Raw genomic sequence first — 20,900 nt, 5'->3', positions numbered from 1 at the left:
TGGTCTCCTCTGATTGCTACAGCTGTGAGAAGATAAAGCTGGGAAAAGAGATACTCATATTCTGATTATATGTTTTTTTTCATTGTATGAAGAGGGTCCGTTACTTCTGATTTGTTTGTAGCTATAGATAAGCCATCTTTTATTTCCTGTTGTCATTTCCTCCACTTCCCTCCAGCATCTGGTACAAAGTGATCAAATAGTAAATCCAGAGATTATGATTACTCATCTCTTCACAGTCATTCCAACCATGAGACTCATCTTTCAAGCATATTCAATGATCTTCATACTAGGCAATATGGTGGCTTCTCAGTCACAATCCTCTGGTAAGTTCAAATCCCCATATATTTATTTAGAAATTGATTTATCAGCTAGCAATATTTCTGTGTATATATCAATATTTCTATGTATATTTTACCTCATGTGTTAGAATATTCAGTGCTTTTTTTGATTAGAAGATTGAACCAAACAAAAATTAATATCCAGCAGAAATGAAAGTGGTCTTCTAAAAAGCAAAATATAACAGATTTCTATGAAAGTTTTCTAACAGAGTAGATTGCAGCCAAAAAAGAATACCCTTCAATGAAAAACGAAGGATAAAAGACATGCAAGGTAAGATTTCTGCACTTAGTACTGTAAAAGAACACTATGGGAAAAGATCAGCAATACTTTGTTCCTGAGAAAGCATCAAGATAAAAATACTATTACACAGCAAAATTATTAGAGACCAGTTGTTTGGCTACCTAAGAACATCTCTGTCGTAGGTATTTGTCTGCAATGCCATTACTTATAGCTTGTCAAAGGTAAATGCATTACTACAGAAATAAAAAATAAAGCTCAACACTTACATCAAAAATCTAATCTTCACTCGAGTTAAATTCCCACACATTCCCTGTCATTCATTTTATAAGGAAAAAGAAATTCTTTAAAGTTATGATCTCATGCTATCAACCTATAAGTTACGTAAATAAATACCATTTCTGGCAATGCTGCACCACCTGATTCCCCAGGGTTGATTGTCCCTGTGAGTCACTGGCTGTCCTGGGAGAGAAGGTGACTTCTCTGCCCTGAGATGGCAATCACCTATAGCCATGCAGTGCTCATGGCATGCCTTTGTGGAACAAAATTTGAAAATTAGAGCTCTGGTACCAATTTTATGCAGTGTTGTGATGCCTGGCAACAGTCAGCGACCTTCTGAGAAGAACACCAAAGCACTGAATTTGGTGGATTCTAAGAATTATGCTATAAGAATTATACCTTGTCTCAATATATCTATAAAGAACTTTCACTTGCTGGCTTTTTTCCTCTTCTTGAAAAGATTTTTGCTATTCATTCTCCGTCCTATGCTTTCAATTCAGCAGCCTTGTGCACTAACGGCACTTTCGCCTACATTTCTTGCTATCAAAAAATTAAAACTTTCCTTCATCAACATGAAGGGTAACTAAAGACTATAAGTTCAGATCTTGGTATTTTTCTCCAGTAGTTTCTCTACAGAGTACTGCAACATGTGGAAGTTTAACATGTGGTTACTTATCAGGTTTCATCAGTCTAAGGAAATCAAAAGTGTTTTTTCTTCTTTGTTATGCATCAATGAGGTTGCAACTGTTCCAGTACATGCATGTTTCATTCTGTTATCTTTGAAGATTGATATTCTGCCTCTCCCTTTCTTTTTTTAAAAATTTGTTCCATGACATTTAGCCTTTTTACATGTTCCCTTTCAGTAGTATCTTTTCTCAGTAATAAACTTTGAAAAATAGAAAGGAGGTGGAATGTACTTGCTCATATTCTTTCTCATGGTTGCATTTGCATAATTTTTTACTCAAGGAAATGTTGGTTTTTTCCCCTGTAGAACTACTTTCTCCACACACCACAGTGGTATTTTCCATGCTTCTCTGTCCTCAGAAGAATTAGGTGGCCAGCAGGGCCTGTGATGTTCAAGTATTGTGGGACACCTTACCAGTCCCTGTCTGGTTTTATGGAAGGTGTTGGCTTGGATAATTTCTCTGAAGCTCTTGCTCCAGGGCACTGGTATATATCCTCCAGCACTGCAGCATGCTGCATACCTAGGTGGACCAGGAGCTCATCTTCAGACAGAAAGTTGTGCCACCTCTTTTAGCCCAGAGACTGCCTGTTCATAACATTTTTGACCTTTTCATCTATCCATTGTTGTAATAGGAAGAATAATTATGAATGTGTTGCTTTGGTGTATTGTATGCCTCCAGGATCACAATTAGAAGAAGGCTTTAAATATTTGCAATTACTGTGGGAGATCTGACATATCAGCTGAGAGTGATCTATGATGTCACAGCTGAATTTAAAAAATTTTCATCATAAATAAAGGGACAGAAATTGTCTTCTCTATCCTCTTTCTCTTTCCACTAACAGAAGATACAAATGATTTTGCCTGCAGAAGTATAGGTGTATACTTGCTTTGAACCAAACACCTTTTCAGTTAATGACAAGGGAAACTTCATCAAAAAGAAAAAATATATTTCAGATAAACTGTATATATCCTCAGAGGACTTGATGCCAATTTACGCTAAACTTTAAAGAAACTCACTTAGGTTATGCATGCCTTCATTTTGAAATTTAAATTATGCAAAATATACATGTCATAATTTCAAAAGATACATGCAAATACCTACTGTACATTTACAAAAAGTACAACTCATACTAACTTCAAAAAGGCTTCACAACTCATGAAATTAGGAAGCACAGAAGAAAATTTCTCCAACTAGAGCTCTGAAAACAAATTCTTTAATGATAAAAGATTGGTAAGATTCTGTCCTACATACCTATTTAATTCTGTTGAAACTGATTTTTTATGATTTTTTTTTGAAATGGGAGCAAAGGAAAGAGTATGTATATATCGCCAGATGGTTTACTATAATTTCTATTCAATTTCAATTAACTTTCTATTTCTTGTTAAAGAATTTAATAATGTATTGCCTTTCCTTTTAGTACACAAATAACTGCAGTTGTTGGAGTTTATGCTTTGATTTTAAAATCCCAGCATTTAAATTCATAATATGTAGGGATATTTTGCAGAAAAATATTCTGATTTAGATATTTTTATTTATGTTGTTAAGTTGATACAATCTGACCAATCCTGCTGAAGTCAACTACTCAGAGTTAGGTCCATGAATAAATCACTTCAGGACTGGAGTCAAACTGATATTCTTTGCCATACAAAAATGTTCATCACCAAACCCAAGATGTAGTCTTCACCTCTGAATTGCAGCCTCTAATAAGTAGTGCAGAGTTATAATACATTTGAAAAAATAGAGAACAAATAGTGTTGTTTAAGGTTCAGAATTAATTGGTGTCCTTTTTTTTTGCCTTCCAACAGGCTAGTTGGTGTCCACTTTGATTGTGTGGAAATGCCATGGGATTCCTCTGGTTTCCTTACTAGTATCCATCTCTAGAGCCAGCCATACCTCAAATAACCCACTGGGAGTATGAAAAGATCAATCTCCCCCTTGAAAGAATGCTATGGGATTCAGGGCTTTAATGCTGGTGCCCTTTTCACATTGGTATTGAGGGGAAATTTGGCACCCTGAGAAAAGGGTTTCAACAATTGACCTGCAAAGAGAAGGGGGGCTTACAACTTTATCAGATCTTTACTTCTCTGCTGGCAGGTTGTAGGATATACAGTCACAGGTTCAAAGAGATTCCCAAGCACAGATCACCTAGCTGAGAGGCAAAATCAATCTAAATTTTGTCACCACATTAATTGTCAGATGTGTGAAAAAAATTTGGATAAGCAATTTCTGTGTGCTCTCTCTCACAATTAATGAACCAGTGTTAACCCTCTTAATTCTAACAATTTCCTCAGAAAAATAATTTGCAAAGAAAAAGAAAAAAGAAGTTATTTATACTGTCCAGTAAGAGAAAATGAATTTAGAAAGAATAAGCATTATAGTATTGTTTAAGAATTCCAAACTTGGAGGGATAAAACTCATAGCATTGTAGTTTTTTTCCTTTTTGAGATATTTAAAACAAGCTTTTACTTTCCTTGCCTCTGTTACAGTGTTCTATATTTATGTTATAAACTCCTTTTTCCCTCTTCCTTCTTTTGTTCTGTACCTGCACAGCCCCTGTGACCAAATTGACTGAACACCTCAGATCAATTGTGATGAAAAGAGACTTTCTATATGGGGCATGTAATGACAGGACAAGGGGTGCTGGCCTTGAAATTAAAGAGACTGGATTTAGATTAGGTGTTAGGGAAACGTTCTTTACTGTGAGGGTGGTTGAGGCACTGGAACAGCTTGCACAGAGAAGCTGTGCGTGCCCCATCCCTGGAATTGTTCAAGGCCAGGTTGGATAGGGCTCTGAGCGGCCCAGTCTTGTGGAAGATTCAAAAACATACCCTACAAAGAACATTTTGCTTTCTGTCGTTCTGCCCAAATATTGTACACATAGAAACAGCATCAGAAATTAATTTTGAAATTAATTACCCTTGAAAATATGCAATTAAGAAAGCAAGTACTCTTCCTGTTCTTATTTTCATAATTGAAGCATGATCATTAGCAGTTTTTTCTCAAAGTGAAAATACAGGCAATCAGACTAATTATCTAAAAGTAGAAAGTATATATTCTGTAACTTCTAAAGGGAATGGAAAGGATTCATTATATAGTAATAAAAATTATCTCAGGACATTACAATATTCTCCATTCTAACATGTAAAGGCTTTTTCATTATGTCAATTTTACTTAAGGATGGAGAACATACACCTAATGCACATTAAATATACATTAAACTAGTTTTACAGAAAATCTAAGTCCAAAAAGTAAAGGATTTCAGTTACATTACATGCTGCACAGCACAACCATGCTGAAGTAGTCCTTAAAAAATAAAATGTAGTAGTACAATCATAGACCAAGAATCCACTGTTAGACACTTTGCCTGCATATTTCTTCGTGGCTTTAGTAAAAGACAAGATCATCTCTTAGACCTGCACAAGGGAATTACAAAGAGCTTGAAGTCTTATGTAAAATGAGCTGCTTTGTTTTAGGTATTTTGTTGCAACAGAGGTAGAACTGGCTGAATAAACTCCACTTTATGACACCTTTAAGGTTTTTTGCTTCTGTTTTTGCCTAAGCATGTAAACAACGTTTTCTGTTGGAGAAAACAATACAAAACAAGTTTGCAGGCAGTAGGTAAGAGATGGAGGAGGTAGTTTCAAGTCCTTTTCTTGAGTAAGAGCAGAGCAGAATCTTTTTTCCATAGCTCCACGAGTCACATAGCAGAAACCTGAAGGTACATCTACCCAGTATGTCCTGAATTTTTGCTATAACTGTCATGAATGGTTTTGACAAGACTATGTGTTACAACACAAATACAACTCAACAAAAATGTTATAACTCTTATTAGAGTAGTCATAAAGCACCTAGACGCAGATAAAGGCATGAAAATAGGCAAAATGCTTACTTGAACCCATGTCTCATGTTCTTCATGTTGATTACAGAGCAAAAGATAGCATCCATGAGAATAGTTATCCATGAAATCATTTAAATGACTGGATATAATGAAAAGCCCATAAGAAATATTTTAAAATTTTAAACCCCTTCAAAAGTCCAGAGGAGCATGAAATGTACACAGCGATCAAAGCTAAAATCCTATATTTTCCTTCTAGACAGGAATATTCCAACAAATAATTTTAGTGGTAGACACTTCACAGCTGGAGAAGTCTGAAAATTTTGCCTTCAAGTGGTTTCTTGATGATACATTTTCTTCCTCTTTAGTCACTCAAGTAAACACAATTTCACATCTTATAGAATGCAAAATAAGCAATTTTTATATAGAATGGAATTCTAATCCTTCTGCCTTCTTAATTTCCTCATTTCTTCAATGTCAGGTTTATCTTCAATGTCTGATTGTGGAATCCTGTGTCCCTAGCAAGAACAGTGTCAAGGAGATGATCGGAGAGGACATAATGTCTGCGTGCAGTCAGGGGACATTAAATGTGCTTGTACTTAAGGCGGAACGGGCCATAGATCAAAAATGCAATGCATTTACTTGTGCTGATCTGCTCTGTTTTCCTGTGGGTCTTGACTGGTCTGCATTTCTGGTGTTAGTTCCTGGTTTCTCACAGCAAACATCTGACAGTTTTCACAGGTGTTCCCTACAGTGTTCGTTCCCAGATTTCTTCAGCAGTTATTTTGGGGAAAGTTGTCCTCAAGGTGTATGCCTCATGCAGTGCAGGAACGTGGCCCAGCCTACACTTTTTGGTCCTGGGACAATGTGGCCAAGTCTCTTGTGTCACTGTGCATGCCTTCATTTCCTTATTTTGAAATTCTAATTTCAACCTCTCTAAGTTGTTTTACTCTATTTCCTTGTATTTTGGACGTTCTTTTGTCTTCTTGTTTTATGATCATCTGAGCCTATTGCATACATATCTTAGAAATACTGATTTCCTACTGTGGAAACCCAGGGCACCAGGAATATTTCTCTGTCTGCTCTGGGGTGCCCTGAACCCCAGGGGAGCATTGACTTTGATCCTCATTCATGGAGAAAGTTTCCTAGACTTCAAGATAGACTGGAATCCACAAAAGTGTGAAATAGATTATAGAGAGTAGTGTAGGTGTATCACTTGGTGAGAAATTTAGGTTTTGGGATTTTCAGTATGTTGTGGATGGAAGCAAGATGGAGGGCACAGGGTGTCCTCCTGGGTTTCTTCTTCATGCTTCTTCTTCCTTCTTCTCCATGGGTTTGGGTGGCATTTTGTAGTCGGGCAGAAAAGTCCCCACTGGGGGATCTTTGGGATCAGTTATTGGGTTAAAAGGGAAAATAATCTAGGTGTCAGTTCTTAATTGGATAGTTTAGTCTTAAAAGACCTTGTAACAAGAGATTGTGAGCCATTTTGTGCCTTCTAATGAAAAGCTGCTGAACTCGGGTTTGTGAGACTGTTTCACTGATAAGAAATAATAAACACCCGAGTCCGAACATGAACTACCGTCTCAAGTGCCTTCAATCCAGACCCAGAGACACTGACAGCCTACTAACGTCAAGGGATGCTTTTCATCCTCACTCCTGAAATCGTATTCTCTGTAAATGTCCTGAGCAGGTGGGGATGATGCCATCAACACCACAATAATCAACTTCAATAATGAGAAGATGCAGATCACATGGGCAACAAGAGAGCTTTTTCCCAATGAGAATGTGTCATTTTTTTACACGTGAGTATTGTCAGTGCCTATTCCTCTCTTGTTAAAGGATTTACTTAGGGATAATGAAATATCCAAACCCATTTGAGTCTTCTCTGAACTAGAAATTCTTTTAATATTTCTTAATATCCAGCACGAAACTTGTTTATATTCACAACTTACAAAAGCATACAAATCAATAAACCTGGTGAGTAACCAGTCACAGCAGACATAATATGAAAGATTTGTCCCTCTTCTGTCATTGTCCCTGTTCTGTGCATTGCTGATGCTAATTACACCATCGAAAATGTTTTCTCCACATATATGTATATATTTGCCTTATTAACTGAGATCATTAATGACTAACAGAAGTGTAATATTTTGGTTAAAGACAGTCATAGTGCTTATATTTTCTTTCTCGGTTATATATATGGAAGAACTTTTCACAGTACATCTTGAAAACAGGTTTGAGCAAGTCATTCCCTTATTAGAAAATAACAATATGAACAAAACTTGAATATTTCAGACTGCATCCAAACCCAGGGCTGGAAATTAGGTGAAGTTTGGGTGATGAATTCCCTCATACCACTATGAAATTTGTCACTTCAATAAAAACTATGCTCAGACTTCCCTTGACGTAACATTTGAAGAAAAAAAAAAGCATTAAAAATTTCATTAACTTAATTTTTAAGTTTTCCATTTACCAATATTATTTCACTTACAGATTTGGTGAAGGCAAGAACAAAGTTTGGAAGCCATGTACCATCTATTTATTGGATCAAGATTATAATTCTGGATGTCTTTTTAAGACAGAAGGACCTACCCTTACCATTTCTATCAGGAACAGCAATGGAAGTGATGTGCTTTTTGCTAAAAATCTAAAAGCTGATTTTTACAGTAAGTATGAAAAATCATGACTACTTTGGCAGATTTTCCAGTTTTCTAAGTTTGAGAAGAAATCTCTTATATGGCATATAAAATGTTATCATTGTGCACATCAAAACAAAACTACAGTTATTTCATGCTGATTTTTGTTCCATGCTGTAGTTACATAGGCTTGTGTGCAGCTGCAGTTAAGTCAGACAACATTGGACAGTCAGACTTGTCCCAAAATACAATTTCAAAATCCAAAGGAAAATACTAAATATATATATATGGGTGTTCTTTGTCTAGTGCAGGCCTGCTGAACAAGAAAATGAATAGTTTTTTGTCTTAGTGCTGACTGTGTGATATTTCTCATACTTTCAACCTTCATTCTTTTGCCGTTTTTCATGCAATACCAGGCAGCAAACTGCTTCTTGTCAAAGATGTTGTCACAAAACCATCATTGATGCCAATAGAAATTAGCTGAGTGGCTCTGGTACAGTCTGGCAGAGTAAAAGGGACATCCTACTAGTAGAAGAGATATGTTCCTGTTTTTATTGAATCTTTACTGTCCCCAAATACATATTTACCATCTGGTGTGAGATTAATTTATCCAAAACTTCTGGAATTTTGCATACCTACATCATTCAAAGTGGAACGATTTTTTTTTCCTAATAGAAATCACACAGAATATATACCATGGACAATTATCTGAAAAAATTTATATATTCCAAACTTCTTAATAATATTTTAGCAAAAGGGATTAAACACAAATCTGTCAAGGCATCAAACTTTGAGAATGGTTTTATATCTCTTAATTTTACCAATATCTGTTAAATTATGGAAAACTGCAGCCTGATCCTCAAATTTTCACTATTAAACACCCACTGATAACAAAATTAATTTCAAAAAGGTTAGGTAACAAAGGACAAATATCAAGGATCAGAGTGAAGCCTTTAAATTAGGAAGGCAGAGTTTTCATAATACAAGAAGGCAAGAGTTCATTTTAGGATGCTATAGCAAAATTTGTTTCTCTTCTTCTCAGTAAAGCCCAGTCCACCAGAAAATGTGACCTTCTTCTGGAAAGAGGACACTGTTACTGTAAGCTGTAATAAACCTGAGAGAAATGCATGGTGCTTGAGATTTGAGCTTCAGTACAAAAGCAAGTTTGACAAAGAGTGGCAAGTGAGTTGTATGTCACATTTTTAATCAACATTGAAAACAGTGGGACACCACATTTTTATTCAGCACTAGAAGGAGCTGGAAGAAGCATATCCATAGAATATAAAATACATTTGTTTCCAAATTTTCTCTCATCCTATATTTTCAAATATATCTGCTAGCAGAAAACATCTAGATTTTTAGAACTCTGGGTTTCTACTATTCCAGAAATAAGTTATAAATTTAAAGGCAGTTCCCACCCTAAGAGTTGAGAGCAATCTAAGGAAAAGGCATATATTCAGAATAGAGGAGTTTGGAAAGATAGAAACAGAAAACAGATTAAGGAAGAGAGAAAAAAAAAGAAAAACTAATGAAATAGTAGTTAAAAAAAGAAATTACACAAGATTCTTATTTATTCTAAAATCAGCAAAGAATTTTCAAACACTATTTCACTAACTTAAACCTTTACCTTCTCAAATATAACTTGTAAATATTTTGTGGATTTGAGTGTCTTTGTGTATTGTAAATATGCAACTGTAACATAGTGCACTATGCAATGATTGTTAGGACCTTCAACTCAATAGCACACAACAAGGAATGGATATGAATAGTCAAAAGTCAATCAAGAAACAGAATTCCTCAAAACTCAGAGAAGGTAACATTTGTTTCTGAGGTTCTGCGTTGGCTTTTTCGTTGTCCTAGTTGTGATCATGACTGAGTGCAGCATTTTGAAGCACTGTCTTAAAAACCAGAATTGACAATGATAAACCTTCTTTCTCAGTCCAGAACCTCCAAGTGCTGCAGTATTGGAGAGCAAGGCTTCGATCCCAGGAAGTGCTACTCTTTCCGGGCCAGACTGACGAGACTGGTACCACACTGCAACGTGGTTAAATACAGCAGTGACTGGGCAGCTGAAACATTTTGGATGAATGGCACGTTATTAGGTAACACCTAAAATATATATATATATATATATATATATAGTCTAAGTGCAAAAGAAGAAGGAGTGATTGCAAAAGAAGCTGAGGACATGCAGCAAATGAATGTTGCACTATTGTAGTATTGTTCTCCATGTTGTGTTATCAAAGAAAGTTCATGTGAATGTTTAATTGCGCCTGTTTAATTTGACTCTATCCACTTTGCTCCTTATGGCCCCTGAAGCTATCAATTAGTGCCATAATCAGTAAAGAGTGTTATTATCTGTGTTACAATAGCACTGAGGATCCCCAGTGACAGTGATGTAATGCATGAGGGCTCAGTGGATGTGTGTTGAAGGGGAGTGCCCGTATATGATATTTGGACATCAAATATGAACTCTAAGAAAATCCCTGATGTATAATTTTTGAAGGTAGTTTTTGCAAGTACATCCAGTTGTACTACAGGACCACAGGTCACAGAGGTCTGATGCCCAAGGATGTTGGATTGATCGAAATGAGGAGGATGGGGAAAAAGAGATTGAAGGGAAGCAAAGACAGAATCAGCGCTGCTTTCTTACCAGACAGTTGCACTTAACTGAGGGTGACTGACATGAATTAGATTGTCAATGCAAACAGTATTCCTACTGCTCATCAAAAACAAATCCCAGTTTTTCTGCAGGAAAAAAAAAAAAAGAATGTACACCATACAAACACATTTATGTTACCTAAGCACAAACTGCCACTCATTAGACTTTACCAGAATTATGAAGGCCTCAATTGTTCAGAGTAACAAGATCTGACTTCTCTAAAATGCAATGGGCTATTAGCTCTCTTGAAGACAACCTAGTTGGGATGAAATCCTGGACCATAGGTAGCCTGTACACTCACGGCCACAGTGCTGACCTACAGAGAAGACTCTCCCACTATGAAAATTGTGAGCCTGCAAGCATGCCCTCAGGTGTGGCTGGCAATGCCCTCAGGAAATAAGGACAGTGCTTTCCTCTGCACCTCTGAGAGAAGACAACTTCTCAGCCTTATCTGAGCCATTTGACTAGAGGCTGTCAGCAGGTGCCTGCAAAGAAGGACATCCCAGAGGAGGCAGTCTAAGTGGTTAAGTGATTCTGTGTGCCCCTGGATCAGAAGTGACATTGACACAACTCCTTCACTGGGGCAAGTAGTTTTCTTCAGGACTTTAATGAGTTATTGACTCCAAATCTATAATCAGATGAAGCTGTGATGCTTCAAGAAATTTCATAAACTCTGAAGACCTCACTTACCTGGACATCACAATTTTACTTGTGGTTTCCTGGCAGCTAAACAGAGCAAGGAGGTGGAACAGGCTGGACAGTTGCTTCTGTATGAATAATCATCCAGGGGTTTGGGCATTTCTGTGGAGACCAGAAGGCCAGCAGTAGGACGCAGAGGTTTGAGGTGGCATTGCAAAAGCTGCAGGAAGAACACTGAGAATGCAGGAAAATGCACAAATTCATTAGTTCTATATACTTGAATGTCAGGTTTTAGCCTGCCTCTAGTTACTTTCTGGGTATCAACTCCTGTGATTTGCTGTCTCTTTCCTTGATGATATTGTTTGTTTGTTTTTTGTTGAGAGATAAGACATTAGGGCTATATGTAAACTTGCATTTGCAGCTTCAATGATTGTAAGTTGGTGTATGTAATGCAGATCTTGGCACAAAGTTGCTTTATCACTGTTAATGCAATGTGATGAATGTGAGTAAAAATACTTGATTCATTCATAATGCATCTACACTGCCTATAAGCCACCTCTGTTTTCCTGTACCAGGTCAATTTAGATAAATAAAAGCACAATTTAATTTTGTTTCAAGGTTTGGGAAAGCAGAGATTTTCTTTTCAGTCTCAATTGAACAATTACACTTGTCTTATTTGTCCTTAAAAACATTTCTGGCTTTTTTTTTTTTCTTTTTAAAGAAAAATCAGTATTTTAGCATGATTAGGAACATTTACAGTTAAAGCAAAAGAAAGTTTTTGACATACTCTTTTTGTGATTATTCTTAGATTCATGTGATGATGATATAACTCCTCAGTCAAAGACAGTAATTATTTTAAGTTGTTCCCTGGCAGTAGTCTTAATGATGCTTATCCTCCTGATTCTTCTGTGTAAGTGGCAGAGGTAAATATAGTTTTATTGGTTACTACTAAATAGCCGTGTCATGAAAATATAGCTGTCAGTCTGGATGAAGCCTCTTGTGATGAAAATTCTTGTCAGGCAAATGAAGTCATGGTGAAGATGTAGAAGTCAGCAGCTTAATCACTGTTTGAAGAATAATACATCCTGGCCTTCCAAATACCCAGGCCTTTAATTTGCAAAACTGGAACAATTCTGGTAAAAGACAATGTTTCAGGATAAAATTCTGTCTCTTGCACTTAGCTAAATTCTGAGAAGCCAATTTTTCTAACTACTTCTTCTGAAAGGACATTCTTTTGTTCAACCTTCATCAATCAATCAAAATGTCTGTTTGCAGTAGGATAAAGTAAGCTTGAGTGCATTTAACTTTAATAAGACTATATCAATATTTAGATTGGCTGTTAAATAATGCTGTTCATGTTTAGAATTTACAATTTAAAAAAATCCCAAACAACTACCAAACGACTACCAAACCCACAAAAGCCCCAGATTTTGGCTTTTTTGGTGGGGAAAACACCACCAAAATTGACATATTTTCAGAGATGAAAGTATTTGTGATTCTAGTTACCCTTTCAGCTCATAAATTGAGTTTTTTCTCCTGCACTTCCACGGCTCACATTTACATTTGTGTTCACTAACTCAGCCAATACAGCTGGTTGGTACACCATCTTCCCTGTCTAGGGGAAGGTAACCAGAGAGTACAAGCTCCAACTAATGCATTGAGCAAAATGTCACATGCTGAATAACTGGAAGTTTGTGTAAAGTCTGGATTTTGCTAGACTGGGATTGGGTTGAAAATTTATCCAAAAAGTCTCTTAGCCCGATGGTGTTATCACACTGTTATAACTGCTTTTTGACTTTAGAACACATTAAAAAGAAATCAAGAACAGAGTACTGTAATGCAAAATACATATATGTGGGTACAGAACTGTGCTGAATGTATGTATGAATAACTGTGCTATAACAAAACATTATTTTTTTTTATTTGTTTTTTTTTTTCCTTTTTGCAGGGTTCAGATGTCAGTCCTGCCTGCTATACCAGACCCAAAATACCCATTTGCTGATCTCTTCAATGATCATAATGGAAACTTACAGGTAAAAATCACCTTAGCTGAGCTGCAAACTCCAAAATGTTGAGAATAATTTGAAGGTAGCTACTGATCCTTGCTCTGCACAGACATTATGACAAGGAATCTCTGACCCAAGATAAAAGCCCCAAACCCTCCCTCTTGTGCAGCATCACCAAGAGGATCCACAGAGCAAATGCTCATAAAATCAGTGCAGTGCTGCTTTGAGACCGTGAAAAGGCACTTGCAATAGAGACAGAGAAACTACTGGAGAAGAATTTCAGGGTGTTGAGAGGCACAATATCCACTGAAATGACATTGTGGTGTCTGCACCCTTTCCTGCACATGACAGGTCAGGGCGCTTGATCTTGTGCTTTGTGTTTGTGAAGTGCCGAACCTGTGAGGGCTGGCACACTCACAGCTTTGCAGGTGTCAGTCACAGCAGGGAATATCCACTCTCAGCCATAGAGGTCCATGCTCACAAAACCTTTAGACACAGAATATCTACCAAATAAATAGAGTACAGTTTTTGCCTTTGTTTTCTCAATGCTTCTTATGAGTCACTCATCACATATGTGGTGTAGTTTTCTGTGTTAGTTGTTCTAGTGTTTACCTTAATTGCTAGTAAGTTTCCTCTAAAGGGGAAATGGGTCAAATATTTACGTTTTCAACCCCAATGAAATATCAAAAATCAGTAATAATTTTTCAGCGACAAGCTGAAAACTCTTATATAAAAAGACAGCTTTAAACTCAAAGTGAAGAAAAAAGATAAAAATTCAAATTAGTACTAAAGCATTAATACAGATATGTTATGTTGCCTAAATCTTCATCTGAACTTAGCCTTAATTTAGTTTAAGTCAGTGCTTGGATCAAAGAAAGCATGAGTCTATCAAAGAGGGACCACCAGGTATTTTACACATCCAAGGTTTTCTAGGGGTCCTAATTAAATACAAAAATGTATTTTATGTGGTCTCAAGAATAAGTAGGAGTTTGTGTGCAGTTCTGGAATCCTATCTGCTTTCCTGCCACTCTGTCTTTCTTCTGTCCTGTTAGTTTATGTCCTGCTTTTCTACATTGCTTCTATGTCATCATCTCCTGGCTTATCCTGGAAAGACACCAATATGAAAGGAAAGTTGGTAATTGGTATCTGTACAACCAGGCTTCTTTTGACAGATAACTCATCTCTGCTGACATTAACATTTTAATTTTTCTAGGAATGGCTAGACAAAAATGATCATGTGGTGTTGCAAACCAAGCTGGAATATGAAGAACCAGAGTCCATCACTGAGGCAGAAAGCCAGCAAGAAGATGGGAAGAACAGTGACAAACAGGGGCCTTTGGAAAAAATCTTCACTTTTTCAGGAGCAGCTGAAAATAATGATGGCAAAGCAGCTGAGATTGCCTGCCTGATACCAGCACCCAACACTACAGCTCCTTTTGCTGGCTTCCATATTATAATGAATGATGACATGTATGTGATGCTATAAAAGCTGCAGGAGGTGTTAGGAAATTCCATAAAAGTCCTGATGAGTCTGGGAGAGTGACGGAATAGAAAAGGTCATCATGAAAAGATTTACATCAAGAAAGACACTGGGCTGTGTTTTTAGATCTGTACTTTCCCAACAGCTACAATCTCTCGGGCAGACTCAAGTGTTTGAAACAAACTCCTGATAATTTATAGAGTCAGGATTTGTTCTTCTAATTGGGGTTTATCCCAAAGCCCCATTTTCCTTCTATGGACAGGAGAGCCCAGGAGCTCTCCCATAATATATGTCAGCAGAGCTGAGATTTACTCCTCCTGCTTATGGAGTGTGTAGAGCAGGGCAAACTACACCATTGCTCTTCCCAAATGAAGAGAGAAAATAAAGAGGTTTTGCTGTCTCATGTAAAGACATTTTTGTTGCCTAACTTTGCATTTCATGGCACGCCTTAAAGGTTTTATAGAGAAGGAATAAGGGCAATTCTAAGAAGAGAAGAGCAAGGATGTACAGTATTGAATCACACTTTAGCCTGCTTCTTGTGTAGGCAGCTTCCTCTAGAACAGCAGGGCATCAAGTGTTTTCTCAGAAGGTCATGCCCTCTATGTCTTAGAGTTTTTGAATAGTCAGCATCTTACAGTCTTTATTTTAGAAAACTGAAATTCATTTTGAACAGTATTTATATTTAACTGAGTTTCATTTATTTTGAACTGGGGTTTAGTGCAATCAGCAGCTGTAGACAAAAATTAGGACTTCTTATTCATATCACATATACTAGTCTTTTGTTTTTCTTTAGAAAATGGGGAGTTTGGGGTTTTTTAAACAAGTTTAAAAATAAGTTTAGAACAACATTTTAAAGTTTTCTAAACATACCATCTTTTAAAGTATGTTTAATTTAAAATCTAAAATGCAATATACTCAGCAATCAGACTTGGCAAAAAAAAATCTTTATGATTCTGAGTTTCTGCATATCACTTATGTTACATGCTATTTGAAAGCAAATTTAGTAATAAAATTTAAGTGTTAAAAGTGCCTACCATCTGGGTAAGAAGATATAGTGTGGTTATGTGCTGAATTAGCTGCAGTTATTCACCTCCACATCAGTCAGTCATTAATGGCTTTATCAGCTGAATAAGCCTTGCCAATCACATACTTCCATTAAGCAAACACTCTGATTTAATGTGCAAATTGTAAATTGTGCATTTCAGAAAATTACTGTGATTAGTAAAATATTTTAATTCAGTGCTTTAAAAACTTCAATTCCAGATCTTTTCAAGAACAGTAAACAATAATATGGATCATTAAGTGCCAAGATCTTTGTCTAAGGGTTCCAGTTTGTTTTACAAAGAAAAATAAAGATATTTTCTGGCCAGTAAGTGGGAAACTCAATTGGAAGGACAGTTCAGCCACATTCCCCAAGCTTTTTTGGACATTGTCACAGATTTGACTGTTCACTAACAAGATTAACATGGATTTCACATAACCCTGAAAACAATTTTGCCTTGTATGCAAGTTTGGGGGGTGCTTTTTGTACACTGCCCACTTCTGGAAATTTTTGTGAAATGTAGCCATGAAAAGTTTCAATAGCACTGTCAGAATGCATTGAATTTTAAGCTAATTCAAGCTCTGTAAAATTTGATGAGCAGAAAATATCTCAGCTCAGCTCTTTGTACATGATATAAATTGTCATTCTTGCATTAGAAACAAATAAGTTACAATGAATTACAACAGACAAGAACCTGCTCCAGTAATGATTCTATGAACAAAGAGGGAAGTAAAGCACAGAATATATTGTTTAGTTGCTTCCTCTTCAGCCCACATCATATGATTGCGTGCAAAGCTAGCTACTTCAATTAAACCACTTTCTGTGGCACAACTACTTGTCTGTCTGGATTCAAAATATTTTCATTCATTTTCCTGAAATTTTACTCTGAAAATAAAAAAAAGAGTAGAACATCATATTGAATTATTCAGTTTCAGCAGCTGTCCCGAAATGTCATAATAATGTAAGTTTTTAGAACAAAATATATCTCGTATTGTGTTTTATAGATAGAAAGGGTGTTTTTGTGCATGTATGCAACCACACTTACATTTTATGTAACATATTAGAAATAAAATAAATAAAACACCCACATAGCTCAAATATTTATTTAAAAAATGTTGCCCAAGATGAAAACAAAATATAGGGAATTACTTGCATTCAACAAAAGCTCCCTTCCCCCATCACTTTAAAAAAAAAAGCCTTCCAATCCTTATAAACTCTACAAGAATCTCTACAGAGTGATGAAACACACAATTTAAGGAACAGGAAAGGTCTTCCCCAGGTACTGATGATGATTCTAACAAACACTGTAGAAGATTAACCATGCTCACTGTTAGAGGGTATCGGAGGCTTCCCTAATCACCCTTTGCCATCTGCCATTTTCCACTATTTTGCCATCCCTCTCCTCTCCTCTCCTCTCCTCTCCTCTCCTCTCCTCTCCTCTCCTCTCCTCTCCTCTCCTCTCCTCTCCTCTCCTCTCCTCTCCTCTCCTCTCCTCTCCTCTCCTCTCCTCTCCTCTCCTCTCCTCTCCTCTCCTCTCCTCTCCTCTCCTCTCCTCTCCTCTCCTCTCCTCTCCTCTCCTCTCCTCTCCTCTCCTCTCCTCTCCTCTCCTCTCCTCTCCTCTCCTCTCCTCTCCTCTCCTCTCCTCTCCTCTCCTCTCCTCTCCTCTCCTCTCCTCTCCTCTCCTCTCCTCTCCTCTCCTCTCCTCTCCTCTCCCATCCCATTTCCTGGATGTCACACAAACATGCATTCCATCTCTCAGAGCAGACTTCCACAAATTAGCAAATTAAGCAGCCAGACAGGAGAAGACCTGTTCAGTTCCCCACAGTGAAAAGAAGAGTACACAGTAACATTTACGTCTTCATTCTTATTTATTCAAAACTTGTCATGTTCTTCAAAGGCAAGAGTCCCTCAGATGCTATAGCCTGTTCCCTCATTATATCCCAAAGGAAGGGAAGGGGTTCATGTGGTAGTCCAGACTAATTGAACAGTATTTCCTCAACAATGGAACAAACATAATGTATATTTCTTCCTCACACAATTTATGTGCTAGCTATAGCAGGACCAGGCCAATTTATATTGATAAATTGAATATCTCTATTGTTTGCTTTGTTTTTCATGTCTGATTTTCAGTGAGAGGAAGAATAGGAGGAAATAATGCTTTTGTTAAAACAAGTAACAGAACTTACTGAAGCCAGTCTTCTACACCCAATTTTTTTTGCTATTGTTTTTTAACAATTGTGCCTTGGAAATATGCTTTGCTCAACTATCAAATGCATAATTTTGACCAGAAAATGGTTGCTTCTTTTGCAATAAACCTAAACTCTTCTTAGAGTGTGTTTAACAAAGCTTTCAAAACAGTTCTTGCTTTTTCTTCTTGTAGCTTACATTTTTACAGCTTCTAAACTCAGCCATGCAAAACATAGTTTATTTTGCTTTTCCCTTTTTGTGAAAACAATGCAAACTGCAAAGATTAAACTGGAGGGCCATCCAGTCTTTAAATGCTTGAAAGACTGGATTATATAATTTCATTTTTTTAAGAAAAACGACACGGGCCTAAACTTGTCAAAATACCAAGGGCAAGAAGTCAGCATTTTCTGTCGGATATGACCCTAATTGACCTTTTGTCACTGCATATCTGAGTACAGATCTATCACTGACTAATCTAGTGGCCGAAACAGCAGTATTGTGCAACAAGGGAAGAAATGCAATAATAACTCCTCCACTCCTGGAAATTTCTTGTAATCATGTCTTATGATTTGAGAGCTGAGTTATTGCCTGCTGCATGGCTTGCTCCTGTCTGGTTTCTTGCTGGAAACTGCTGGCACAAGATTTTCCGGGTGGCAGGAGATAGCAGCTGTACCCTGAGCAACGAGGGGTCCCTGCATGCATCCACACTTCCATATTGCCAGCTGGAAAGGAGCCCCAAACCTGCAACTTGAGAAGTTACATCTGTTTGGGGCTCCTATCCCCTCCTTACTGGGGTGCATCAGGGCCAGGTGTGGAGGTAGAGGCAGAACCTTTCTTCCCTTCATGCCCTGAAGCTCTGAAGGCAATGCTCTGTCATAGGTTGCAGACAAAGGAGCCCTGCGTCCCTTCCCTGGTGAAATGACACAGTTTATTTTTCAAATCAAAATCCCCTGGTATGGTGATAGGTTTCATGTTTACTGGCTCTTTGTCTGGGGCTTTTGATTTCCTAGTCTTAGAAGATAATTGTGAAAAAGAAACAATGGGCACCATATTGAAAAAATCTCCCTATATATATCTAGTCAGGCTAAAAATGTTGTCAGAAGATGGGCCAAACAATATCTTCACATTTCTGAAGTACTTGATATTATAATTGTATTGAATAAAAGAGAAAAAACATTATCTCAGGACTATTTTATTACTTTTTCTTTCTCTCTGTTTTCTTTGTATCAGTATGCCCCTTTTTTGATAAATGTTTTCCTGTTCTACATTGGTCTACAAAAGTCTTCTGTTAAAAAGTAGCATTTATCACTGTGTTCCTGGAAGGCTGCTAAATGCAAGAGCGTATTCAGCTTCAGATTTTTGATAAGAAAGCTAGATGGGTTGATAAATTGCAGGCAATAGGTCTTGCAGGGTCTACAGAGAGAACGAGCTCTGCATTAACTCTCTGCACTGCTAGGAAATTTTATAAATAAGAGGAAGCATTTCAGCCCAACTCCCTTAAAGGATAAGATATCCCTATGACAGTTAGGAAGTGCCATCAGTACATCTCTTAGCTAAGGAGGAGGTTAAAGTCACTAATTGTAAGATGGAGGGGTACAGGTGTGGCACAAAAAGCTTTGCTTTGTGCAGTGATTCTTTTAGCGTGATGAGGTTTATGGAAAAAGCATCAATCTGCTTTTTGGTGGGCATCTGCATCCCTGGGCTGGGGAGTCGTACATTGTCTTACCCCTCTGAGCCAGACAGTTTGGAAAAGGGACTTTTTATTTTTTTTTCTGCGAAGGAGCTGAGCTTTCAAAAAAGGGTGGAAACAGTGTAGACAAATGCACCATAGTTTTTAATGGCTATAAGAGGCCCTTCTTACTAAAAAGAGCAGTGAGGGCCTGACTTCTACACACCCTGTGAATTTTTAAAATGTTGAGATATAGGGTTTAGCAAGGAGAGGGAGAAGGAGAGGGGAAGCCCTGGTAAGATGAAGGGAAAATTTCAATTCTGCATGCACAAGGAGGCCTATTTAAAACTCTGCTTGGTCAATAATAACAATAAATAATGCTTTCCACCCAAAATTCTATAGGATGGATCTTCAAGTATTCTATCTCAACTTAAATGCATTCATAGAGGCAGTGGGAAACCACAGCCATGTACCAGTTTACACAGGCACTGCCCAGAATCTCTCTGATATCCTAGAGAAGTACAGTCCAGCACAATAGAACCAGGCATACTGCTCTGCTAGGCAAACAAGCATATTTCCAATGCATTAAATTATCGCAGACCAGAAGAAACTAATCAATACAGACAAAAGCCCATCTCTACTTTACAGTAAATCTTGCCATTAGCAATGGTGCTACGGTTAGAAAATGGTTGTGTTTTGGGATTTCTCTCTTTAGGTAACTCAGCTTTCATTTCCATATGAAAGACACTTCATCCAGAGGTTATGAAGATGATTCAAGCTTACTGTGGGCCTACTAATACCTGCTCCACTTTTGATTGTGTTACCTTTGTGTATTGAGTTTGCCTGGGGTTTTTACATAATAAACAAGGCGAGAATGCCCCAAACAGCCCAGCTTCAGGTTTGTGTATGAATCAATAGAAAAGCAGAATACAGCAAAACAGATGTTTTTGTTTCCTATCATATTCTGCAGATGTTGTTCATAAAGAAACTAAAGCTGAGTTGAGGAGTTACTTGTGCAATTTTCCCCGCATTCATTCCAAAACATTTGAACTTCGGTACAAAGAAAGGCAGTAAACAAAGGGTCTAGCAGATGGTTGATACTGGAGTTATCGCTCATGGTATCTCAGTGCGTGCTAATGTCTCCTGTCTCTTGCATGCTATTTTGCTGAAATAACAGGTGTTAGATCACAATCAACAGCACAA

The 20,900-nt window shown here is 37.3% G+C and overlaps 1 protein-coding gene across 1 annotated transcript; it reads left to right on the top strand.

The window, feature by feature from the left end:
- The first annotated feature begins 247 nt into the window (after positions 1-247).
- On the top strand, positions 248-14,805 carry CRLF2 (cytokine receptor like factor 2). Its single transcript, XM_058019086.1, has 8 exons — positions 248-323; positions 7,067-7,178; positions 7,870-8,042; positions 9,055-9,194; positions 9,952-10,114; positions 12,122-12,236; positions 13,262-13,346; positions 14,533-14,805. The coding sequence occupies exons 1-8, from the start codon at positions 248-250 to the stop codon at positions 14,803-14,805; spliced, it is 1,137 nt and encodes a 378-aa protein (XP_057875069.1).
- Positions 14,806-20,900: the final 6,095 nt, after the last annotated feature.

This window comes from Melospiza georgiana, chromosome 2 (genome assembly GCF_028018845.1).
Source record: "Melospiza georgiana isolate bMelGeo1 chromosome 2, bMelGeo1.pri, whole genome shotgun sequence".
In the NCBI taxonomy this organism is placed as follows: domain Eukaryota; kingdom Metazoa; phylum Chordata; class Aves; order Passeriformes; family Passerellidae; genus Melospiza; species Melospiza georgiana.
The sequence above is the reverse complement of the archived record's forward strand: the minus strand, read 5'-3'. Positions and strand labels throughout refer to the sequence as shown.